Source organism: Oryx dammah, unplaced genomic scaffold (genome assembly GCF_014754425.2).
Source record: "Oryx dammah isolate SB20612 unplaced genomic scaffold, SCBI_Odam_1.1 HiC_scaffold_25, whole genome shotgun sequence".
Classification (NCBI taxonomy): domain Eukaryota; kingdom Metazoa; phylum Chordata; class Mammalia; order Artiodactyla; family Bovidae; genus Oryx; species Oryx dammah.
In genome coordinates, this window is record NW_024070209.1 from 36,162,572 (window position 1) to 36,189,378 (window position 26,807).

Genomic DNA, 26,807 nt, shown 5'->3' on the forward strand with positions numbered 1-26,807 from the left:
GGATTTAGAAAAGGCAGAGGAACAAGAGATCAAATTGCCAACCTGTGCTGGATCATCAAAAAAGCAAGAGAGTTCCAGAAAAACATCTACAGCTTTTTGACTATGCCAAAGCCTTTGACTGTGGGATCACAACAAACTGTGGAAAAATCTTCAAGAGATGGGAATACCAGACTACCTCACCTGCCTCCTGAGAAATCTGTATGCAGGTCAAGAAGCAACAGTTAGAACTGGACACGGAACAGACTGGTTCCAAACTGGGAATGAGAACGTCAAAGCTGTATATTGTCACCCTGCTTATTTAGCTTATATGCAGAATACATCATGAGAAATGCTGAACTGGATGAAGCACAAGCTGGAATCAAGATTGCTGAGAGAAATATCAATACCCTCAGCTATGAAGATGACACCACACTTATGACAGAAAGCAAAGAAGAACTAATAGCCTCTTGATGAAAGTGAAAGAGGAGAGTGAAAAAGTTAGCTTAAAGCTCAACATTCAGAAAACTAAGATCATGATATCCAGTGCCATCAGTTCAGTTCAGTTGCTCAGTCGTATCCGACTCTTTGCGACCCCATGAATTGCAGCACGCCAGGCCTCCCTGTCCATCACCAACTCCCAGAGTTCACTCAAACTCACATCCATAGAGTTGGTGATGCCATCCTGCCATCTCATCCTCTGTTGTCCCCTTCTCCTCCTGCCCCCAATCCCTCCTAGCATCAGAGTCTTTTCCAATGAGTCAACTCTGCATGAGGTGACAAAGTACTGGAGTTTCAGCTTTAGCATCATTCCTTCCAAAGAACACCTAGGACTAATCTCCTTTAGAATGGACTGGTTGGATCCCCTTCCAGTCCAAGGGACTCTCAAGAGTCTTCTCCAACACCATAGTTCAAAAGCATCAATTCTTTGGTGCTCAGTTTTCTTCACAGTCCAACTCTCACATCCATACATGACCACTGGAAAAACCATAGCCTTGACTAGACAGACCTTTGTTGGCAAAGTAATGTCTCCACTTTTTAATATGCTATCTAGGTTGGTTATAACTTTCTTTCCAAGGAGAAAGTGTCTTTTAATTTCATGGCTGCAGTCACCCTCTGCAGTGATTTTGGAGCCCCCCAAAATAAAGTCTGACACTGTTTCCACTGTTTCCCCATCTATTTCCCATGAAGTGATGCGACCAGATACTATGATCTTCGTTTTCTGAATGTTGAGCTTTAAGCCAACTTTTTCACTCTCCTCTTTCACTTTCATCAAGAGGCTTTTTAGTTCCTCTTCACTTTCTGCCATAAGGGTGGTGTCATCTGCATATCTGAGGTTATTGATATTTCTTCCGGCAGTCTTGATTCCAGCTTGTGCTTCTTCCAGTCCAGCGTTTCTCATGATGAACTCTGCATATAAGTTAAATAAGCAGGGTGACAATATACAGCCTTGACATACTCCTTTTCCTATTTGGAATCAGTCTGTTGTTCCATGTCCAATTCTAACTGTTGCTTCCTGACCTGCATACAGATTTCTCAAGAGGCAGGTCAGGTGGTCTGGGATTCCCATCTCGTTCAGAATTTTCCACAGTTTATTGTGATCCACACAGTCAAGGTCTTTGGCATAGTCAATAAAGCAGAAATAGATGTCTTTCTGGAACTCTCTTGCTTTTTCCGTGATCCAGCGGATGTTGGCAATTTGATCTCTGGTTCCTCTGCCTTTTCTAAATCCAGCTTGAACATCAGGAAGTTCACGGTTCATGTATTGCTGAAGCCTGGCTTGGAGAATTTTGAGCATTACTTTACTAGCATGTGAGATGAGTGCAATTGTGCGGTAGTTTGAGCATTCTTTGGCATTGCCTTGCTTTGGGATTGGAATGAAAATTGACATTTTCCAGTCCTGTGGCCACTGCTGAGTTTTCCAAATTTGCTGGCATACTGAGTGCAGCACTTTCACAGCATCATCTTTCAGGATTTGATATAGCTCAACTGGAATTCCATCACCTCCACAAGCTTTGTTCGTAGCGATGCTTTCTAAGGCCCACTTGACTTCACATTCCAGGATGTCTGGCTCTAGGTGAGTGATGAAACCATCGTGATTATCTTGGTTATGAAGATCTTTTTTGTACAGTTCTTCTGTGTATTCTTGCCACTTCTTCTTAATATCTTCTGCCTCTGTTAGGTCCATACCATTTCTGTCCTTTATTGAGCCCATCTTTGCATGAAATGTTCCCTTGGTATCTCTAATTTTCTTGAAGTGATCTCTAGTCTTTCCCATTCTGTTGTTTTCCTCTATTTCTTTGCATTGATTGCTGAGGAAGGCTTTCTTATCTCTTCTTGCTATTCTTTGGAACTCTGCATTCACATGCTTATATCTTTCCTTTTCTCCTTTGCTTTTCACTTCTCTTCTTTCCACAGCTATTTGTAAGGCCTCCTCAGACAGCCATTTTGGTTTTGTATTTCTTTTCCATGGTGACGGTCTTGATCCCTGTCTCCTGTATAATGTCACGAACCTCTGTCCATAGTTCATCACTTCATGGCAAATAAATGGGTAAACAATGGAAACAGTGAGAGACTTTATTTGGGGGGGCTCCAAAATCACTGCAGATGCTGACTGCAACCATGAAATTAAAGGACACTTGCTCCTTGGAAGAAAAGTTATGAACCTAGACAGCATATTAAAAAGCAGAGACATTACTTTGTCAACAAAGGTTTGTCTAGTCAAAGCTTTGGTTTTTCCAGTAGTCATGTATGGATGTGAGAGCTGGACTATAAAGCTGAGCACTGAAGAATTGATGCCTTTGAACTGTGGTGTTGAAGAAGACTCTTGAGAGTCCCTTGGACTGCAAGAAGATCCAACTAGTCCATCTTAAAGGAAATCAGTCTTGAATATTCATTGGAAAGACTGATGCTGAAGCTTAAACTCCAATACTTTGGCCATCTGCTGTGAAGAACTCATTTGAAAAGACCCTGATGCTGGGAATGATTGAAGGCAGGAGGAGAAGGGGATGACATAGGATGAAATGGTTGGATGGTATCACTGACTCAATGGATATGAGTCTGAGTAAACTCCGGGAGTTATGATGGACAGGGAAGCCTGGCGTGCTACAGTCCATGGGGTCACCAGAGTCGGAGACTAAAGTGAACTGAACTGATTCAATTGTGGCAGTTAACGATTATATCCTGTTAAGGCCTGCTCTTTCAATGCTCAGTTCAGTTCAGTTACTCAGTCATGTCCGACTCTTTGTGTCCCCAAGGACCGCAGCACACCAGGCCTCCCTGTCCATTACCAACTCCCTCTCAAATTCATGTCCATTGAAGCTGCTCAGTCGTGTCCGACTCGAAGTGACCCCAGGGACTGCAGCCTACCAGGCTCCTCCGTCCATGGGATTTTCCAGGCAAGAGTACTGGAGTGGGGTGCCATTGCCTTCTCCGAAAATTTTCTCTAATTATGCACAAATGTTTTATTGTTTAAAGTTAGCTTAAGCATTAGCAACACTTACTTAAAATTTTTATTCTTAGAATCATACATCATTGGCAATCCTTTCAGCATTGCCAATGCTGAAATGGTACATAATTTCTGTTTACTAACGTTCTGCTGTTGGCAGAAACAGTCAATTTTTTAGCTAAGCAAATGTCAGTTGTTGCCATTGCACTTCTAAAATTACAATACAGCTACAAAATAATTGGCAGGGAAGGGTACTTTGGGGTAAACATGGAGAAAAGTAAAAGATTAAGAAAAGGAAAATGTCCACCTTTCCAGTCAGTGACAAGATCAATGATAGGAATAGGACCCAGTTTGAGATCTTACTTCTTAGAATGCAAAGTACTAGTGGTCAAGATAGCAAATAGTTAGGATGAAATCTGCTAAGTACTTGCATAGGTTACTGAACAGGCTAGGGGAAGATTTGGGAACTAGAGTAGGTATTCCAGATAAAATAGATCCAAGAGCAAAGGTTTTTTGTTTTTTTTTCCAAAAGTCAGGGTGTGTTCAGAGAGCAGAATAATCCCGGTGTCTTTAAAATAGGCTACCTATAACCTGCAGGATTAAAGAATCAGCCTGCAAGGCAGTAGAGGCAGGTTCCGTCCCTGAGTCAGGAAGATTGCCCTGGAGAAGGAAATGGCAACCCACTCTAGTATTCTTGCCTGGGACATCCCATTAACTGAGGAGACTGGCGGGCTACAGTCCATGTGGTTGCAAGAGTCCAACATGACTTAGCGACTGAACAGCGACAAAACCTACCGGATAGGTAGAAGCAGGTAATAAGAGATTAGTGGATGCTGAAGTTGGTCAGTCGCTAAGTCCTCTCTGACTTTTTTGTGAACCCATGAACTGTAGAACACCAGGCTCCTCTGTTCTTCAGTCTCTCCTGGGTTTGGTCAAATTCATGTCCACTGAATGGGATGGTTTTATTTGAAATGCACTGTAAAGACGTTGAAGGTATGTCACTGAAAAGAATGACATGAGACCTACAACTGCTTCTAGGCTCTGCATGGAATGAACTGAAAGGGAGATGAGAGGAAGAATAAGTTATGAGGACTCTGCAATGAACCATGATTTTCATTACATAAGATTACCTGGATTAGCACCTCCAGAATATATTTAACTTTAAAATGGTTTAACCACATTCTAACCAAGTTTTAGATCATTTTTGGTACTAATAGAATTAGCACATAATGTTGAAACAGATTGCAGAAGATTGTTTTAACTCTGTGGCCAGATTCAAAGTATTGAAACCAATAAATATGTTGAAAAGGCAAATTCTCAAAAGTAAAAGGATTTGTAATTCTAGAAGGCAGCAGATTATCAATAGCTGCATCCACATTCTTTGGAGTGGTGGGGTGCTTTAAGACATAACAGTCTCACCAGGAAGTAAAATTTTCTAAGGTATATACTGCTTTAACCTTCCAGGCAATTGGGGGTGTTACTGAACAAAGACCTTAAAAAAAGCTATATCCGTTAACAGCAGACAAAATTTTTTGTTTCTTTAACACGTTTAGATTTTTAAAGTTTCTCGTCCTAGAATATATCAGAATCCATTTAGAATATGGATTCAGGCCCAAAGCCTTTCTGACTTAATAGAGAAGCAGATGCTGTTGCCACCGTAAGAACGGCTCAAAGTCACTTCCTAGATGTGGCAGGTACCTAAACGTTTAATAAAAATTTACTACCCAAGTACTCTGAAATACTGGGTTAGCAGATCTTTCATTTCAGAAGCGATCATTTTAGGGTACCAAACTACCGACATCTGGGCCGAGCCTCCGGCTTTTGTTTACAGACACAGAGGAAGGAGCGCCGCGGTCCATTAAGCCGCAGGGCCGCGGAGCGGGCATCCCTCGGGGGAAGCGAGTCGGGTTCCCCTAGGAGGGAGGGGCGGGGAAAGGAGCCCTCCGGCCGCGGGCCCAGCGGCCTCTGCCTTCCAGGTATCCCGGGCTGCCCTCGCTCCCAGTCCCCGCCGTCTCATTTGCCACCTCGCAACGCGTGACCCCGGCGCGTCGCGTCCCGGGCCGGTGTCAGACGCGGGGTGCGCCAAGCGGTCCCATGTGCCCCCTCCCTCTCGCGGCCGCCGCAGTCACCGCGCCCCGAACCCCGCTCCGGCTCCTCAGCAGAGGGCTCGCCGCCGCCATGTCTACCGCCAGGCCACTCAAATCCGTGGACTACGAAGTGTTCGGGAGAGTGCAGGGTAGGGGACCGCCTACAGCGGGAGATCAAAGAGGTGCTGGGGAGGAAGAACAGAAAGCTGCCACAAGCACAGCCCATCTTTAGGAGCCCCTGCCCCGTTGTGGCTGGGACTTCCGCCCGGCCATGACACAGCAACAGCCACGGGAAGGAAACCAAGGGAGCATGCGCCGGAGAGCTGGGGTGGGCGGGGGAGGAGAGCGGGGGGGGGCGCCGGGCGAGCGGAGACTCCTTGGGGAGAAAGGCAGGGAGACGGAGGAACAGCCGGGCGCTGGGAGTGGGCCGTCTAAGGGAGTGCGAGGGGTCCGGATCAAGAAGGCAAACTGAAGTGGGGGAGGAAAAGAGGAGGGTCCTTGAACTAGTGATCCCCGTTACTTGCCACTGAAACTACTGTGGTTGAATTGTTTCAGAATAGACTCCTAGATGGTGTTGGAGGCTTCATTTTGTAGGATGGTAATACTTTTGCCAGTGTAGCTCCTAAAGGAATTATTATGTTGTTATCTTCTTTTTGTTACGTCATAAGTTTAAATCATTGCAAAGGATGTAATGTCTGGCTTACTGGAACTACCATTATTTCTAAATTAAAATGTTAAAAATCACTGAAATTTATCCAGTGGAATATAAATATGGTGGCGATTTAATATTTGCCATCATTCGTTCAAATCAGAAACTGTTCAGTTCAGTCACTGAGCCCTGTTGGACTCATTGGGACTCTATGGCCTGCAGCTTGCCAGACTTCCCTGTCTATCACCAACTCCTGGAGCATGCTCAAACTCATGTCCATAGAGCCAGTGATGCCATCCAACCATCTCATCCTCTGTCATCCCCTTGTCCTCCTGCCTTCAATCCTTCCTAGCGTTAGGGTCTTTTCCAATGAGTCAGTTCTTTGCATCAGATGGCCAAAGTATTGGAGTTTCAGCTTCAGCATCAGTCCTTCCAAAGAATATTCAGGACTGATTTCCTTTAGGGTGGACTGGTTGGCTCTCCTTGCAAGGGACTCTCAAGTCTTTTCCAACACCACAATTCAAAAGCATCAGTTCTTCGGTGCTCAGCTTTCTTTATAGTCCAACTCTCACATCCATATGTGACTACTGGAAAAACCATAGCTTTGACTAGACTAGCTTTGTTGACAAAGTAATGTCTCTGCTTTTTAATATGCTGTCTAGGTTGGTCATAGCTTTTCTTCCAAAGAGCAAGTGTCTTAGTTTCACGGCTGCAGTCACCATCTGCAGTGATTCTGGAGCCTCAAAAGATAAAGTATCTCACTGTTTCCATACATTTGCAATGAAGTAATGGGACTGGATGTCATGATCTTCATTTTCTGAATGTTGAGCTTTAAGCCAACTTTTTCACTCTCCTCTTTCACTTTCATCAAGAGGCTTTTTAGTTCTTCTTCACTTTCTGCCATAAGGGTGGTGTCATCTGCATATCTGAGGTTATTGATATTTCTCCTGGCAATCTTGATTCCAGCTTGTGCTTCTTCCAGCCCAGCATTTTGCATGATACACTCTTCATGTAAGTTAAATAATCAAGGTGACAATATAGAGCCTTGATGTACTTCTTTCTCAATTTGGAATCAGTCTGTTGTTCCCAGTTCTAACTGTGCCCAGTTCTAACTGTTGCTTTTTGACCTGCATACAGACTTCGCAGGAGATAAGTAAGGTGGTCTGGTATTCCCATCTCTTTTAAGAATTTTCCACATTTTGTTGTGATCCACACAGTCAAAGGCTTCAGCATAGTCAATAAAGCAGAAGTAGATGTTTTTCTGGAACTCTGCTGCTTTTTTGATGATCCAACGGATGTTGGCAATTTGATCTCTGGTTCCTCTGCCTTTTCTAAATCCAACTTGAACATCTGGAAGTTTACGGTTCACATACTGCTGAAGCCTGGCTTGAAGAATTTTGAGCATTACTTTGCTAGCATGAGTGCAGTTGTGCGGTAGTTTGAACATTCTTTGGCATTGCCTTTCCTTGTGATTGGAATGAAAACTGACATTTTCCAGTCCTGTGGCCACTGCTGAGTTTTCCAAATTTGCTGGTATATTGAGTGCAGCACTTTCACAGCATCATCTTTCAGGATTTGATATAGCTCAATTGAAATTCCGTCACCTCCACTAACTGTTCATAGTGATGCTTCCTTCCTAAGGCCCACTTGACTTCACATTCCAGGATGTCTGGCTCTAGGTGAGTGATCACATCATTTTGGTTAACTGGGTCATGAAAATCTTTTTTGTATAGTTCTGTGTATTCTTGCCACCTCTTCTTAATATCTTCTGCTTCTGTTAGGTCTATACCTTTTTTGTCCTTTATTGTACCCATCTTTGCATGAAATGTTCCCTTGGTATCTCTAATTTTCTTGAAGAGATCTCTAGTTTGCCCGTTCAGTTGATTCCTCTATTTCTTAGCATTGATCACTGAGGAAGACTTTCTTATCTCTCCTTACTGTTCTTTGGAACTCAGCATGCAGATGGGTATACCTTTCCTTTTCTTCTTTGCCTTTAGCTTCTCTTCTTTCCTCAGCTATTTATAGGGCCTCCTCAGACAACCAGTTTTGCCTTTTGCGTTTCTTTTTCTTGGGGATGGTCTTGATCCCTGCCTCCTATACAATGTCAGGAACCTTTGTCCATAGTTCTTCAGGCACTCTGTCTATCAGATATAATCCCTTAAATCTATTTCTCACTACCACTGTATAATCATAAGGGATTTGATTTAGGTCATATCTGAATGGTCTAGTGGTTTTCCCTACTTTCTTCAATTTAAGTCTGAATTTGGCAATAAGGAGTTCATCATCTGAGCCACAGTCAGCTCCTGTTCTTGTTTTTGCTGTCTGTATAGAGCTTCTTCATCTTTGGCTGCAAAGAATCAATCTGATTTCGGTATTGAACATCTGGTGATGTCCATGTGTAGAGTCATCTCTTGTATTGTTGGAAGAGGGTGTTTGCTATGACCAGTGCATTCTCTTGGCAAAACTCTATTAGCCTTTGCCCTGCTTCATTTTGTACTCCAAGGCCAAATTTGCCTGTTATTCCAGGTATTTCTTGACTTCCTACTTTTGTATTCCAGTCTCCTATAATGAAAAGGACATCTTTTTGGGGTGTTAGTTCTACAAGATCTTGTAGATCTTCATAGAACCGTTCAATTTCAGCTTCTTCAGCATTACTGGTTGGGCCATAGACTTGGATTACTGTGATATTAAATGGTTTGACTTGGAAAAGAACAGAGATCATTTTGTCATTTTTGAGACTGCACCCATGTTTGCATCATACTTTTTTTCTGTTTGAATTTGATTTCCATTCAGTTTCCCCCACAGAATTTTACCTGAGTGTTATGCTTGAGTGGTTCTGATTGGTGACCCACTGAACTTTTCTGCAGTATGTATGTACATATGTATGTATGTACATATATATGTGTGTATATTTTCTTAATTTCCTTTGACCGTAAAGCTCTATTCTTCTTTTTTTTTTTTTTTATTCTGGGTTAAGTTACTATTGTGACTCTTATTAGAATACAATTGATGAAAATAATATAAGTACATTTAAAAGTATGATAAACATTATTTAGAAGGTAAATTTATTTGGAAATTCATGTCTTCAGGAGAAAGCTGGGGGTGTTTTATGAAACCTTGATTAGAAGGTTAAATTATCTTTGTATTTTGGTACTTCGAGGTTTTTGCACCTTGGGGAAATGTACCTGAATAAGCTAATGAATGGGTGAAAGTATGTCTTTTGTAAAGAAATAGGCCCCTTTTTCAAAGGGTTACTGGAAAGGGACATAAGAAAAGAAAATAAAGACAGACTACTGTTGTCTCCTCAAGACAGGTCAGTTTTAGGGGCAAAAATATATATTGAAGTTGAAAATAAAGAAATTGATTACTTAAAATTATTCTGCCTCTTGATAAATCTGTATGCAGGTCAGGAAGCAGCAGTTAGAACTGGACATGGAACAACAGACTGGTTCCAAGTAGGAAAAGGAGTACGTCAAGGCTGTATATTGTCACCCTGCTTATTTAACTTACATGCAGAGTACATCATGAGAAACGCTGGACTGGAAGAGACACAAGCTGGAATCAAGATTGCCGGGAGAAATATCAATAACCCCAGATATGCAGATGACACCACTCTTATGGCAGAAAGTGAAGAGGAACTAAAAAGCCTCTTGATGAAAGTGAAAGTGGAGAGTGAAAAAGTTGGCCTAAAGCTCAACATTCAGAAAACAAAGATCATGGCATCCGGTCCCATCACTTCATGGGAAATAGATGGGGAAACAGTGGAAACAGTGTCAGACTTTATTTTGGGAGGCTCCAAAATCACTGCAGATGGTGATTGCAGCCATGAAATTAAAAGACGCTTACTCCTTGGAAGAAAAGTTAGGAGCAACCTAGATAGTATATTCAAAAGCAGAGACATTACTTTGCCGACTAAGGTCCGTCTAGTCAAGGCTATGGTTTTTCCTGTGGTCATGTATGGATGTGAGAGTTGGACTGTGAAGAAGGCTGAGCGCTGAAGAATTGATGCTTTTGAACTGTGGTGTTAGAGAAGACTCTTGAGAGTCCCTTGGACTGCAAGGAGATCCGACCAGTCCATTGTGAAGGAGATCAGCCCTGGGATTTTTTTGGAAGGAATGATGCTAAAGCTGAAGCTCCAGTACTTTGGCCACCTCATGTGAAGAGTTGACTCATTGGAAAAGGCTCTGATGCTGGGAGGGATTGGGGGCAGGAGGAGAAGGGGACGACAAAAGGATGAGATGGCTGGATGGCATTACCGACTCGATGGATGTGAGTCTGAGTGAACTCCGGGAGTTGGTGATGGACGTGGAGGCCCGGCGTGCTGCAATTCATGGGGTTGCAAAGAGTCAGACATGACTGAGCGACTGAACTGAACTGAAAATTATTCATGCCTTGTACCCCTCATGCCTTACCGTGTCTTTGGTATACCCAGGGACATGGTAATTTACATTGAAAATGGACACAAAGAGTCATTGAAGCACATAATATATGACATAAAATATGAAAATGGTGACAAAGGTCACTTGACAAAGTATTTTGTTTACTAGACAGATATAGGAGTAGTTGAGTGTGTGTGTGCACACACGTGTGTGGCATTTAATGAGAGTGTTCCCTGTCCTGAGCATCCTGAGCCCCATGCTGAGTGTCCGACTCTGTGACCCTATGGACCATTGGCTGCCAGGCTCCTGTGTCCATTGGATTCTCCAGGCAAGAATACTGGAGTGGGTTGCCATGCCCTTCTCCAGAGGATCTTCCTGATCCAGGGATTGAACCTGAGTGTCTTACATCACCTACATTGGCAGGTGGGTTCTTTACCACTAGCGCCACCCGGGAAGCCCCATATATAAACAGTCAGGTTTAAAAATCAGATTTAAGGCAATAACCTCTGTTGTTTACAGTGTATTAAATGGAAGAGAGTTGTTTTACAGTCATTAAGCTGTGAGAGTACATGCATACTATTGGCTTATCAAGGCCTAGTATGTGGGACAAACCCATAGGCACATATTTGCACAAATATGCACTGACATTTGCTGAGGATTTAGGATGTGCCAAGCTCTGTACTCATTTAATCCTCAACCCTATGATCTCAACCAGCTTCCTCATTTAACAAATGGAGAAATTAAGACATAGTGAAATAACTTTTCCAGGTTACAGTGAGTTAAGTGATGGCACTGGGATTTGAACCGCGAGCAGAGCCCATGCTCTTAGTCACTATATCCTGTTGCTCCTCCTCTCAATGCCCTTTCCATATTTATTTTGCCTTCCTCCTGACCTACACACTGAGCATGTACGTGAACTGATGTAGGACATTTGGACCTGGCATCTAGGTCATTCCAGATGACCCTAAGGATGCTTTTATGGTCGTTTTGGCTCCAAGGACATTTGACCTGGTCAGTGAGCAGTCAGCTCGTTCAAAACTGTGGTCTCTGACTCTCTCTGTTACTTGGCAGTGTCACCAGCCCGTGTCTCTCTGTGTCTCACAGAACTGCTCACAATTTTCTAGTGGCTTACCTAAGAAATAATTACAAACCATTAGCTTTTTGTCTGAGTCATAATAATAGTGTAGAAACTGTTGACAGTAAATAATAAAAACTTTAAAAAATTAATAATATAAAATGAAAAATAAAGAGATCTTTTAAAAGTATAGAATAATAAAAACCTTAGTGAATACTGGCTTGTTAGAAATAATGGTTATGAAAGTAAATTTACCATGGAGGAAGATATAAGGACATATAGACAAAATATAGACTGATAAATTGTCATGAAAATATTTAAATGAAACTATTCTTAATGAAAATTGCTTAAATTATATAAAAATTAATATGGAAAAAATGGAAAATGACTGTCCTGTCCTGATAGAAAATTGATCAATGAATTGATTTAGCTTGATGGAACTTATGACAGAAAATACTTTCTAGCCAAAAACATATGCTGTAATATTTAGAATGTTTGAATTTAAATCATCCTTGGTGACAAAATGGTAGTCAAAATGTTCCAGGAGTCATCCTCTTCCTTGTTCTCAGATACATACACCCTAATTTGCAAACAGATTACATTTCAAGAAATAGTTTATAAGTTGGTTGTTTGAAACTTAGGGAAATTATTTATGGAAATAATATTACAAATAGTGGGTTTACTTCTCAGACCCTTCTGCAAAGTCCACACATAGAACTGTAGCCTTGTTGACAGAAATAATCAAAAAACAATCTATGATAAGAGTAGGAAAGAGTTTTATTTCAGCCAGACTAAGGACTATAGCCTGGGAGACAGTCCCTCAGATAATTCTGAGAAACTGCTCTGGAGAAGCATGATTTCCAGCACAGTTTTATATCTTATCAAAGCAAAGAGCATGTAACAAATTAGTGATTCTTTCCTTCAAGATTTCAGAGAAATAGATTGGCATGTACACAGTGAGTCACTAACCTTAGCAGCTGGGAAGAAAGTCTTATCATAGAAGGAGCACCAGCATTGGTGTTCCAGAAAGGGAGGGATTTAATCTTTATTATTTTATTATTTTTTGACCACACTGTGTGGCATGCAGGATCTTAGTTCCCCTACCATGGATGTAACCCATGCCCCTTGCAGTGGAAGTGCAGAGTCTTAACCACTCAATGGACAAGGAAGTCCCTTAATCTTTATTTTTAACATGAATATACTTTACTTCTTGGTAATATGCCCTTTTATTTAATAGTTAAAGCACATATACAGTGTATGTTTGATAACCCACAGATAGACTGTTTTAGTTAGCATAGAAGTCAAGGCAACTCTTGGATGAGCCAGCATGACTTCCCCATACTTCAGTATGCGCACATTTCTTCCATCAGGCTGCAGCTTCCCTCCATTGCTACACTTCCATCCCTTCCCTTTCTTTAAAAAAAATATTTTTTTGTTGTTTTATAGAAGTTTTAGAATTATAGAAAAGTTAGAAAGATACTACAGAGAATTCTTGTATACTCCACATCCAGTTTCCCCTATGGTAAACTTCTTCCATTGTATGGTACCTTTGTCAGAACTGGTGAGCCAACACTGATATATTATTTTTAGCTAAAGTCTGTTTTCTAAAGTCCTCTTGGGTTCAAGATTCATCTAGGTTATTACACTGCATTTAGTCATTTTGTCCTCTTAGGTTTCTTTCTGCTGTGATAGTTTCTCAGACTTGCCTTGTTTTCCATGACCTTGGTGGTTTAGAGGAGTGGTTTGAGGCTAGGTACCTTGTAGAATGCTCCCAAATTGGGATTTGTCTAGTATTTTTGTTATAAAACCAAGGTTGTGGGTTATCAGGAGGAAGACCCAAGAGGTAAAGTGCTTTTCTCTTCACACTGTATCAAATGTACACAATATCGACATGACTTACCACTGTTGATGTTAAAACCTTGATCACCTGGCTGAGACAGTGTTTGTCCACTCTTAAGTTACTCTTTTTTTCCACCTCCCTTTCTGTCCTTTACTTTATCTCCAAATTCTCAAGAAGCCCCATGTTTTTTCCCCACATCAACTTCTGCTGCACTGGGGGCTTTAGGATGAGGGACAGTGGAGTAGGGGACTGACCTGTGTTTTTAGAGGGTTCATAGCTATGGCATGGTTTGTTATGTTCCTATACATAATTAGTTATTGAGAATAATATCTGTAACTTTGAAAGAGGAACTGATTTAAGCAGCGTATATAGATGCTTTACCTATGCTCAGGTGAATACTAACAGCACTTGTAGAAGTGGATTGTGGTAATATGTAAGTTCACCTGTACATAAGAAATTCAACAGTTTATTTGATGGTGTTGACTCAGATTAGAATGGGAGTACCTTACTGGACTACAACAATGTAGTGTATAGCATATAGTGAAGTCACTCAGTCGTGTCCGACTCTTTGCGACCCCGTGGACTGTAGCCTACCAGGCTTCTCTGTCCATGGGATTCTCCAGGCAAGAATACTGGAGTGGGTTACCATTTCCTTCTCCAGGGGATCTTCCCGACCCAGGGATCAAACCCAGGTCTCCCGCATTGGAGGCAGATGCTTTAACCTCTGAGCCACCAGAGAAGTGATAAATAACAATTTTCTTTAAAATATCTTAAAATGAAAATTGAGATGAATTACTGAATAATTTGGTTAGAAACCACATGATTTGGGTGTACATGATTTTCCTATGTAGACAGGTAGGTGGTAAAATTGGGTTTTAGAGGTTGAAAGTTTTAATACATTAAATTCAAGAAATATGGTTAATTTTCTTTCTCATTTTTTCCCCTATAGCATTTCATTTGTAATTCTGTTCTATTTCTTGTTTTTTATTTCTCCAAATTATTCTTTTTTCAGCTATACTTATGTGTATACACGTATCTGTGTCTCTAACTCGACAATAAGGCTGCTGCTGCTGCTGCTAAGTTGCGTCAGTCGTGTCCGACTCTTTGCGACCCCATAGACGGCAGCCCACCAGGCTCCTCTGTCCCTGGGATTCTCCAGGCAAGAATACTTGAGTGGGTTGCCATTTCCTTCTCCAATGCATGCAAGCATGCTAAGTCGCTGCAGTCGTGTCCGACTCTGTGCGACCCCATCGACAGCAGCCCACCAGGCTCCTCTGTCCACGGGATTCTCCAGGCAAGAATACTGGAGTGGGTTGCCATTTCCTTTTCCGAGATAATAAGGATGGCATTTTAAAGGTCAAGCTAGCTTGTTTTTATATCCCCTTCAGGCTGTGCTTCTGATATGGACTCCCATGTATCTCAAATTAAATTGAAGTGCTTGTGGGTAGTTGGCTTAGAGAAGAAACAGTAGTATAATGACTGTTTAGACTATTTGAAACATGCCGTGGTGTGTAGCTCCAGGGGACAGATCCTAGATGGATGGTGAAAGGTGGAAGTGAGGCAGAATTTTATTCCATAGAAGGAAGACCTTTCTAACAGTTAAAGACGTTTAAAGTCATTAAGGGCTACTTTGTAAGGTAATGACTGGATGGCTTCCTGCATTCAAAATTGACACACAAAGTCAAATCCCAAGATGAAGGGGGTACAGTTTAATACGAAAATTTGATTTTTCATGAAATGACACTGAAGTTTGAAATCCATCATATGTTTTTTTTAAATACTAATTTTTTTTGTAGATTTAAAGTATGATTTGCTTTGCAAATATTCACCTCAGAGTTCCTTCCTGACACATCTTTTCACAAAGCAGGGTCTGGTTGCAGCTGATTGAGCCCAGACTCAGTGGCATATTGTTTTTGAGGCACTCATGACCGAAGCAGCTGACGTCTGTCCCATTTTCTAGAGCAGTGTGTCTGTGAAAATCCTGCATGTGTCACATCAGCTTCCCTTCTCTTTAGCAAGCAGGGTGGAAGCAGTGCAGAGAGGCCATGGAAGCTCATGGAAGCATCATCTCCAATACCAGCCCAGTCCTGAGAGTGCTGAGTTCCAGCCAATACTGGTCAACTGTGGCCACATTCACTTTTATCTATGTGGACCTCCCTCTGTTACACAGTATGCTTCAAACTAGGATCAGGATTTTCAGAAAGACTCTGGGAAAATTCCAAGTGTATTATAGAGCTTTGAACAGTTAGTTTCTGCATGGTCCACTGCTTCAGAAAGCTAATGGCCTGGAGGTCCCGACACATCTTGATATACATTCCTTCTAAGGCTTTAAAGTAAAGGTTGTGGTTGAGGGGGCCGGTAAACAACACCACTCTTCATTATGTGAATTATTGACAAGTCCACTCAAGTGTTCTTGCCCAGAGAGTCCCATGGACAGAGGAGCCTCACGGGCTACAGTCCATAGGGTTGCGTAGAGTCAGATGCTACTGAAATGACTTAGCACGCGCACATACACACACACAGACAATGAGTAAGGCAGAGTTTTGGGGATGTGGTGTCAGTCTTCAGGCAAGTGAACGTTATAATGATCTATTCTGCAGCGTTGAACACAGCACCCCAGACACCAGCAGGGCTTCCTCTATGGGCAGAGCAAAAAGGGTGATTCCTTTGAGTATCTAGTTCCCAGAAAGAAAAGGAGGAAGCACCTGGCCTATATATGCTTCTCCTTCCAAACTTACCCACTGGACTGCATGTCCCCAACGAGGAGTCAGGAACAGGTAAAGAGTGGCCAGGAGTGACACATGAATGGATATTTCTCCTCATTAAAGGAACTATTACGAGGGCAAAGAAACTTTCTCCTCCAGAAATAAGCTGTAAAATCTACAACACGGGTGCATGCTCAGTAGGTCAATCGTGTCTGATTCTTGGCAACCCCATGGTCTGTAGCCTGCCAGGCTCCTCTGTCCATAGAGTTTTCCAGGCAAGAATACTGGAGTGGGTTGCCCATGCCCTCCTCCAAGGGATCCTCCCGACGCAGGGATTGAACCACATCTCTTGCATCTCCTGCTTTGGCAGGTGGATTCATTACCAGAGTCATCTGGGAAGCACTTGCTGCTATCATTACTATGTAATTTATAACATTTCCATCACCCCCCACCAAAGAATTCCTGCCCCACAGTTCCTTTCATTCCCTATTCCTCACCTGCCCCATCCCTCAGGGATGTCACGGCCAAGGTCTCTGCGATTTCCTTGGGCTTTCCCTCATGGTTTTAAGATAGCTGTTGTAGCTCCAGTCATTAGGCTCACCATATAGTCAGGAGGAGAGGATACAAAGATGGACCCCTGGCTGAGTCAGCCCTTGTCAATGAGCTTTCTTGAAAGCTTCAGCCGATGTCTCAGCTTACATCTCATGGGCCCCCCCTCTTAGAAGGAAGATTGGGAAATGCAGAAGAGCATGTTGCTGCCCCAAAGTAACATAAAAATTCTGTTAGAAAACAAGGGGAAAGTGGATTTTGTGTAGGCAGCTAACAGTGTCTGCCACAGATATTCATATATTAATCACATTTAACAGCATAGTAATTACATTTAACAGCATAGTAATTACATTTGGTATTATTTTTCAAGTCTTGCTGCAAAAGGACATATTTCAGAAAGTCTTTGATCTCCATGGTCTCAGTCTCAAAACATTTCATTTATAACCAAGACAACCTGAATTTCTGTTAAGTACATATTGAATCTTTCATGTATGATTTATCTCAGTCTTATGTTTTTTCAGTTGAATCACTGCTTAAAGCAATGGGTAACACTTGTATTATCTACCCAATTTGTTAAGCAGTATGAACTTAGCCTACAATTAATTCTCTTAAATGTAAAGGACAGTCCTTTAGTTCTATTGTATTAAGATTTTTTTAATAAATGTGTGTGTGCCCTTACCATTCATGGTTACAAATACAGTCACCATATCCTACTCTAGTCTCCGAGTCCCAAGGCCTCTAAAGTTCTATAAGACAACTAATTAAGACATTTCTTTTTTCCATTTTTATGGTCATTAAGCTGTTATTTATAAGCAACATACTCATATTACTATTTCTTGATTTGTCAACTTAAGCATTAGTTAGTGACTTTTTGCTATCCTTTATAGTATATACTATATAAATACACGGACACACACACCAAGTACTCTATATTATCCTTTAGATAAAGTAGTAAAGTTATACTAGAATCAACACAGAATTCTTATAATTTTTTCCAGCATCGAGTGCAGTAAATTTATCATCACTTTGAAATGAAATTTAAATTCTAATCAATATAGTTGCATGTATATTTGCAATGTTAATAATGAGCTATTACAGGACAATGAAACATTTCACTAAATATTTATCAGCTGGTTGTTCTATCATTCAACAGCTATGTTGTTTTCATTTATTCAACAGCTATGTGCAAAGGTCTGGTCTAGATGTTGGGGACACAGTGGTGAATGAGACAGAAAATTCGGCCCAAATATAACTGACAGTGTAGACAGGAAATTTTAAAAAGTAAACAAATCCATAATAATATCATATGGTTATTGGTGTTATGCATATCCCAGAAACATATAGGGGTGCACTGCTGTTTTAGAGAAATTGGTTAGGGAATATTTCTCTGTGGAGATGACATTGGTGCAGAGACATGAACGATGAGAAGGAGCCGGTTATGAGGAGAGCAGAGGGAAGACCATTTCAGGCAGAGGGAACAGTAAATGCAAAGGCTCTGAGGCAGGAACACACTTGGCATTTTGAGGGGCACAAAGAAGAAAAATTGCTGGAATGGAATGAGCAAAGGAGAGTCCTAAGAGATGAGACGGAGATTAGAAAGGGACCTGGAGGCTGTGGTAACCAGACTATATTTGAGTGTAATGGGAAGCCACCAGAGAGTTTTAAGGTGTGGAAGCAATGGTTTCACTTAAGGAAAGAAAACCACTGTGGCTGCTTTATGGAGACTAGACTGTAGGAGGGCAGAGCTAGACGTAGAGAGACTAGTGAAGGGGGCCATTCCTGTGGGTCAGTTGAGAGATTAGGATAACTAGGACGAGGCTGTAAAGACATTATTATCTGTTTTTCTAGAAATAGTCGAAACAGAAACGATTTTCTTAGCAAGTCTTAAACGAAATTTGAGGCTAGAAATAATTGGTAAAATGAGTGCAATGACATGGTTTTGAATATTTGACCATGTATGGTATCCGAATAACCCATGTTCTTGACTTTGGGACTTGGCTCATGTTCTTCCATTTGTAATGTTATTCCATTCTCATCATACTAAATTTTGCTCATCATCCAAGTCTCAACTCTAAACATATTTTCAATAAGCTTTCCCTAAAATCACCCAAGGACTGTCATTTGTTTGTCCTATGAATGCCCACTTGCATCCTGATTTATGATTTCACAACTCATGATTGTTCTATTAAAAATTTTCCCCCATTTTTATTGAAATATAGTTGATAGTACTGTATACATTTTTGGGGGCTTCCCAGGTGGCTCAGTGGTAAAGAATCCACCTGCCAATGCCGGAGACAGAGGTTTGATCCCTGGGTCAGGAAGATCCCCTGGAGAAGGAAATGGTAACCCACTCCACTATTCTTAACTGGGAAATCCCATGGACAGAAGAGCTTGGCATGCTACAGTCCATGGAGCTGCAAAGAGTCGGACATGATTTAGAGACTAAACAACAACAACTGTATAAGTTTAAGGTATGCATCATAATGATGTGACATATACATCATGAAATTAGTATCATAGTAAGTTTAGTAGTGAATATCCGTCATCTCATATAGGTGCAAAATTAAATGAATAAGATTTTTTTCCTTGTGATACGAACCCTAAGGATTTACTCTCTTAATGACTTTCATATGTTAATTATATTTACCATGTTGTATATTATATCTCTAGTACTTAATGATTTTATAACTGAAATTTTAGATCTGTTGTGGTCTACATTTTAATTGCCATTTTGTCTGTCTTTCCCACTAGTAAGCTCCTAGATGCCAGGGACTATCTTATTTACTCATCTCATTCTCTGCATTTAGAATTAGACAATTAATGAATATTTGTTAAGTGGATAATTACAATGTCTAATAGTGTGCTTGTTATGAGTTGCTGAATTCTTACATTATTGGTGTGAAAAGACTATTTCATTAACAGACTAGAGTAGGTAATTTCCTTCACCTTGCACTGTGTTGGATACTTCTTAGAAAAATTCCTCAAACCCTGTCACCTTAAGAAAATGGCCTTTTTGTCATCTGTTCACAGATAGCTGGTGGAAAGGCTGCTGGGGATTCATAAATGTTGAAAGGATGTCGCTCTTCACCGGGAGTCAGGGTGGGGTGGGATGGGGCTTGGGAATGGGGAGCTTGCTGTTACTCCCTTTCTGGCAGCTCCTGTGTTTCTGGCAGTAAGAGGTTAAGGGTGGAGTGAGCAACCTGAGTGATAGATTATGCCTGCTCTGCTCCAACACCAAGTCCAGTTAGAGTACAGCACAGGGATTTCTTGCCTTTTCTTTGTCTGTAGTTTCTTTCATGTAGTGTTCCTGAATTGGGAAGTAGCTGAAGCAATATTGATATGCAGGTATATGATTTATTACCAACATGAATTTAAAAACATTATTGGGGAACTCATCAGATCTGTAGTACTCTGCAAGGTTGAAGTTTTCTCCTTTGTGATACAATTCCTTACTTGCAATATAAATCCTTTTGCAAGCCTTTCCCAGACCTTCCTTTAAGGCGGAGCTATGAAAGTGAAAGAGGAGAGTGAAAAAGTTGGCTGAAAGCTCAACATTCAGAAAACGAAGATCATGGCATCCGCTCCCATCACTTCACGGGAAATAGATGGGGAAACAGTGGAAACAGTGTCAGACTTTATTTTTGTGGGCTCCAAAATCACTGCAGATGGTGACTAGCAGCCATGAAATTAGAAGACTCTTACTCCTTGGAAGGAAAGTTATGACCAACCTAGATAACATATTCAAAAGCAGAGACATTACTTTGCCGAATATGGTCCGTCTAGTCAAGGCTATGGTTTTTCCTGTGGTCATGTATGGATGTGAGAGTTGGACTGTGAAGAAGGCTGAGCACTGAAGAATTGATGCTTTTGAACTGTGGTGTTGGAGAAGACTCTTGAGAGTCCCTTGGACTGTAAGGAGATCCAACCAGTCCATTCTGAAGGAGATCAGCCCTGGGATTTCTTTGGAAGGAATGATGCTAAAGCTGAAGCTCCAGTACTTTGACCACCTCATGTGAAGAGTTGACTCATTGGAAAAGACTTTGATGCTGGGAGGGATTGGGGGCAGGAGGAGAAGGGAACGACAGAGGATGAGATGGCTGGATGGCATCACTGACTCGATGGATGTGAGTCTGAGTGAACTCCGGGAGTTGGTGATGGACAGGGAGGCCTGGCGTGCTGCAATTCATGGGGTCACAAAGAGTCGGACACGACTGAGCGACTGAACTGAACTGAACCTCTAAACTGTAGTGGGCAGAGAAATTACCTGGAGAGCATGTTAAAACTAGATTCCTGGATGCAACCTGTTTCTGTTTCTTTAGTTCTGGGGAGGAGCCTGAGAAAGTGATTTTTCTAAAAATCCTCAGGTGATGCTATTGCCTCTGGTTCCTGGACCACTGTTTGAGTAGCAAAGAGCTAGACTGTGTTTCCAGTTTCTGTCTACTTTACTTGTGTGTGCTTTCTTTTCTTAGTGCTAACATTATTTGGGACTGTTCACTGTTGAGAAACTCAGAAGGGATATGCACAATATGCCTGGACCCAAACCTTCAACTCTGCTCAGTCAGCATCTTCCAGGATCCCCTCTCTCTTAGGATACAATGACTGCATGCTTCTCCACAGTTCTGCCTGTTTTGTTTCTCTCTTTTACATGGTCTGGTTGACCAGAAGTTTCTCTTGAGTTTTTTCCTATTCCTTTTAAATATATCTACTAACTTGTGTCTTTCTCTCCATCTATAAAATAGATTGCCTTTCTGATTCTCCTTCAAATCAGTATTCCTCACTCATCATTCTTCCACATTTTATAGGTTTCTTTTAAAATCTTTTGTATAGCCCCATAAACATTTCATTTGTGATACTACCCAGTCTTTATTGCTCCACTACTCTTTTTTTTCATATTCATCTGGTACCACAGTACACTCCCCTCAGGAAACAAATAATACTCCTTGTTATAAATCTGCTTACAAAACTATATAAAATTATCTAAGCCACTGATCTCATCTTCTGTATCATTTTAACCAGGCTCAGTTGCTGTTTGGAAAAGCAGTTGACCTCTCTGAAATGGATTTGATCTTTCCCTGTGATTTGCCAATATTTTTCCTAATTTTTAATAATTGAGGTATAATTTACATTCAGTAAGATTGACCCTTTTTAGTATACAGTTGAATGAATTATCATAGATTTGTAAGTCAGGTAAGCACCATCAGCACAGCTGAGACATAAAACAGTCCAATCACCCCTGAAAATTCCCTCGTGCTCCTTTCTGGCACCCCTCTTCTCCTCACTCCCAGTCCTTGGCAATCACAGATCAGTGTCCTGTCTCTGTACTTTTGTCTTTTCCAGAATATGGAATTAAAATAGAAATGTTTTATTACATTTAAACTTGAATTTAGTCCTTGCATTTAAAGAAATCATTCCAAAAGCTGAGGGCGGGTAAATTTTATGCCAGCATACTCAACTCTTCTTGTAGTAATTATTTTGTTTTATTTAGCATTTTAATAGAATGATATGCAGTTTGGCATTTCATTGTACTTTGGTTTCAGAACATTGTTCTTTTTCTCCAAAATAGTCTTCCTTTTCCCTTTTTGTTTTAAAAGGAAAGAAGTTTTTAAAAAAGCACTTTCTGAAGGCATTCAGATATTAAAGGTTTTGTTTATTTCATTTACTTACTGTTTAATAAACTAGAAAGCTAAGTCAGGCAATATATAAATTTTCTAAAGGTAGACAAACTAACATTTCTTTTCATCTTTCTTTCATACAGGTGTTTGCTTCAGGATGGTAAGTCAGTACAATCTGTTTATTATCTTCTGCCATCTCTGCCTTCCCTCCACTGTTATTTATAGTTACAGAGACAGAGCAGCTATCTATATACTTAGTTCTAATCTTGTCCTTGACAGCAAATGAAGAAATATTTGTATTTCTTTCAAATTACTGGCTGAGATTTTTATGAAGACTGTCTTTTAAAAGCAGTCTTTTAAAAAATAGACTAGTTACAGACAGACTAGCAGTCCATTACAGCCTTCCTAGTTTTTCATTAATATTTCTGTGAATTTCAAAAGTACCTCTCTGGGGGTGATCAAGTTAAACATTTTGGTTATATATGCTTAATGCTGAAGTGACTGAGCAAACACACACACATGTTTAATACAAAATGTGGGGTCTTCCACTTGTCCTGGATGGAAGAATCTCTCCAAACAAGGATACACATGTTGAAATGCACAATGAGAAATGCCCATGTTGAATAAGGAAGTGACTCCAAGGTGAAAGAAAGTAGTAGTCGCTCAGTTGTGTCCAACTCTTTGTGACCCAACACTTTGAGCCCACCAGGCTCCTTTGTCTGTGGAATTCTCCAGGCAAGAATACTGGAGTGGGTAGCCATTCCCTTCTTCAAGAGATCTTCCTGACCCAGGGGTAGAACCTGAGTCTCCCGCTGGAGACTCTTTACTGTCTGAGCCACCAGGGAAGCCCCTAGATTTTTAAAGTTAAAACCCCTTGTTGCCTTTTAAATATTTAAAATATCTACTTGTTTTAAAATACTTTAAGAATATCTATTTTTAAAATCTGGTACTCCTTTCCTAAAAGTTAAAGGTGGCATGTATTCTCACTTACTGCTTAAGCTGGGAGTCACTAGCTAGGTCCCAGTTCCTAACCTCTGAGAGTTTGAACAGGTTGCCATAAGTCGAGTCTCCGTATTTTGAGATAGACCCTCCCCTAGAATTCAGATTGTTTCCTTTTTCATTATTCTCTGGGAAGACTTATTTTCAGAACCAGCCCTTAAGCAGTCCTAGCTGTAATCATCTTGGTTTTACTGCTTCACTTAGTTGGGCATACAGAGTGCACAGCTCCTGGTTACCCTGGCCTCCAAATAGGAGAAAAGCATGTTTCTAGAAAGTGCTAGTAGACTGGTTCCACAGAATTTTGTTGTGATGAAGTTAAAGTAATTAAAAATCAAAATGTTTCTGGGTTTTCACGTGCCGGTAGCGTAACTAAATTTGGAATTGGGAAAAAGAATTTTAAAAAAGAATGACTGGAGAAATAAATTTACTCGTAGACAATTATAATATTTGTGCAAGTACAGAGTCAAGAGAAAACACTGGAATCTTCTCTTTCAGTACTTTGTATTGGTCGTAACTAGATATTTTTCCTCAGTGATTGAGTATCTTGGAGTGATCATCGTCTGGAACCCAGATTGACAGTGTAGCTTAGCATTAGGAGATTGTGAGGGCAATGCAACTGAGTTTTATGGATTCCAAAAGAATCATGAATATTGTTTTCTGAAATAATTCCCACCATCAGTTTATTTTCTCACAACGTGCTTGTCTTTACTGAATGTGAAATTTAGCATAACAAAACAAAAACCATTTAAATGAAGGTTCTTGTAAATGTAGGTATTACCAGAGGTTAGCTACACAGTTTTTGGCATAGACTATATTTTAGAAAAAAAAAAAAATCAGCTTTTTTTGTGACTATACTTCTTTGAAAATTAGGATCAAGTGTGACACTGGACTTTGTCTCTCTTGTTTTCTCCTGAAACCAGTATACTGAAGATGAGGCTAGGAAAATTGGAGTGGTTGGCTGGGTGAAGAATACCAGCAAAGGCACTGTGACAGGCCAAGTGCAAGGCCCTGAAGAGAAAGTCAATTCCATGTAAGTAATAAGACTAGTAACACACTCATGTGATTTATGAACTTATTTCAGCATTTGGTTGGACAATAAGAATAGAATTGATGGACCAATTTTCGTTTGTAGACTATCACTAAACTAACATGTTTTGATGCAGACCAGCAAAGAAATTCTTAAAGCTGAGAGTGGAATTTCTACTTTCAGGAATGAATTGCCCACTTGGGCAGACCCTCAGAAAGGACTTTAGCGTCATTCCCCAATTTGTATGAACTGTGTTCTGTCAGTCTCCCGTCATATAAGGGAGACATTCAGGGCCAAGTATTTCTCACCTTAAGTGGTTGTGACAGGAGCAGGAGCACAGTGCTTCAGAATGGTTCTTGAAGTTCTTTTGTATTGTTTAATTATCTTATTTGTCTAATTGTAATTTTATTTGTACTGTCAATTCAAGTTATGTTTGATGAGCTGTATAGTTACTATAGTAAGAGTCTTTGCAGTGCAAAGGACATCAGATTCAGTCATAGAGGAAAATGTCTTGTGCACACAATGTCATTTTCAGAGACCTTATCTTTTCAGTTTCCATTTCCACTGCACTTTGTAGTATAGCTCCTATTTATTGAGCATTTGCAACATATTAGGTTAATATGCTAAATACTTTACATGGATTATCTCATTTAATCTACACAATAGATCTTATGAGATAGGTACTTATTAATACCCAATTTATTTTATTTTGTTGTTTGCAATTTATTTTTGTTTTCTTAATGTAATATTTTCAGATTTCAAAAGCAATACTTTTTTCCTTGTTGTAGTAAATGAAGTAATAAAATATCAGAGAGGTATAAAAGCAAAGCTAGTAATCACCCTCTCCCCTCTACTTCCCTCCTTTTTTTTTTTATAATTTATTTTTTTTACTTTACAATTCTGTATTGGTTTTGGCATACATTGACATGAATCCACCACGGGTGTACATGCGTTCCCAAACATGAACCCCCCTCCCACCCCCCTCCCCACAACATCTCTCTGGGTCATCCCCGCGTACCAGCCCCAAGCGTGCCATATCCTGCATCGGACATAGACTGGCAATTCGATTCTTACATGATATTATACATGTTTCAATGCCATTCTCCCAAATCATCTCACCCTCTCCCTCTCCCACTGAGTCCAAAAGTCCGCTATACCCATCTGTGTCTTTTTTGCTGTCCTGCATACAGGGTCATCATTGCCATCTTTCTAAATTCCATATATATGTGTTAGTATACTGTATTGGTGTTTTTCTTTCTGGCTTACTTCACTCTGTATAATCGGCTCCAGTTTCATCCATCTCATCAGAACTGATTCAAATGCATTCTTTTTAACGGCTGAGTAATACTCCATTGAGTATATGTACCACAACTTTCCCATCCATTCATCTGCTGATGGACATCTAGGTTGTTTCCATGTCCTGGCTATTATAAACAGTGCTGCGATGAACATTGGGGTACATGTGTCTCTTTCAATTCTGGTTTCCTCCGTGTGTATGCCCTTATGTAACCTGGGCCAGTGACTTTGTGAATCCTTTCTGAAGCTTTCTTTTTCACTTAAAATATTTTATTGTACATTTATAATTAGGATTTTGCTTGTTTCTACTGAAATAGGAAGCTTTATGCATATTTTTCTGTTACTACTTTTTTTTTAACTTTATGGACATTCAACGATCAGGAAATATATAACTACCAACTCCTTATTTTTTCCAGTTTTTTTATATATAAGTACATATTTGCATTTGTGCTTAAACTATACCTCAACTTGAAGAGTGGGGTCCAAAGTTCAATTCGATAACATGTGGGATAATATTTAATGGAAAAAATTATATTTTTCAGTAGTCACAAAATGCACAAATGAGAAGACTATGATACTTACATGATGTTATTGTTGTTTATTCGCTAAGTTGTGTCCAACTCTTTGTGACCATTTGGACTGTAGCCTGCCAGCCTCCTCTGTCCATGAGAGTTCCCAGGCAGGAATACTGGAGTGGGTTGCCATTTTCTTCTTCATGGGATCTTCCCAATCCAGGGATCGAACCCATGTCATTAGCAGACAGATTCTTTACAAACACTGACATGCAGAACTAATATTTTTTTTAGTTCAATGAATGAGAAAATGCTAGATGACTGTGAAATAATTTGAAAATGGGGACCATGTGGAGGATGGACACATGCCAATCATGATGTATCCTAATCCATGTTGTAGCAAGTTTTTCATTACCTCCTTTTATCAGTGTAATCATAGCATATATTCTGCCCGTTTTTCCTTTTCAGCCCCAGAAACCCTTCTTCTTCACCACACTGTCAATCATCTCTGTTAGCGATTTGTGTGTTTCCCTCCATGTTTGTCTCCAAATTCACATTCACATAACACACGTGCGTGCACACACACACACAAACATATTCAGGTGCACGTATGTTTTAGGGTTTTGTTCAATGTTTACTTTTTAAAAATGGGA

The 26,807-nt window shown here is 40.5% G+C and overlaps 1 protein-coding gene across 3 annotated transcripts in view; it reads left to right on the forward strand.

Annotated features, from left to right (window-relative positions):
* Nucleotides 1–5,403: 5,403 nt before the first annotated feature.
* Nucleotides 5,404–26,807, forward strand: part of ACYP2 (acylphosphatase 2) — a 183,347-nt gene continuing 161,943 nt past the window's right edge. For 2 of the 3 annotated variants that reach the window (XM_040224833.1, XM_040224834.1), the window contains exons 1-3: nt 5,404–5,660; nt 22,464–22,480; nt 24,240–24,349. In XM_040224833.1, the coding sequence (XP_040080767.1) occupies nt 5,519–5,660; nt 22,464–22,480; nt 24,240–24,349 (269 nt within the window). In that variant the 5' untranslated portion in view covers nt 5,404–5,518. Of the gene's footprint in view, nt 5,661–22,463; nt 22,481–24,239; nt 24,350–24,529; nt 24,588–26,807 lie in introns of those variants that run through there. The other variant, XM_040224835.1, reaches the window with a different exon arrangement.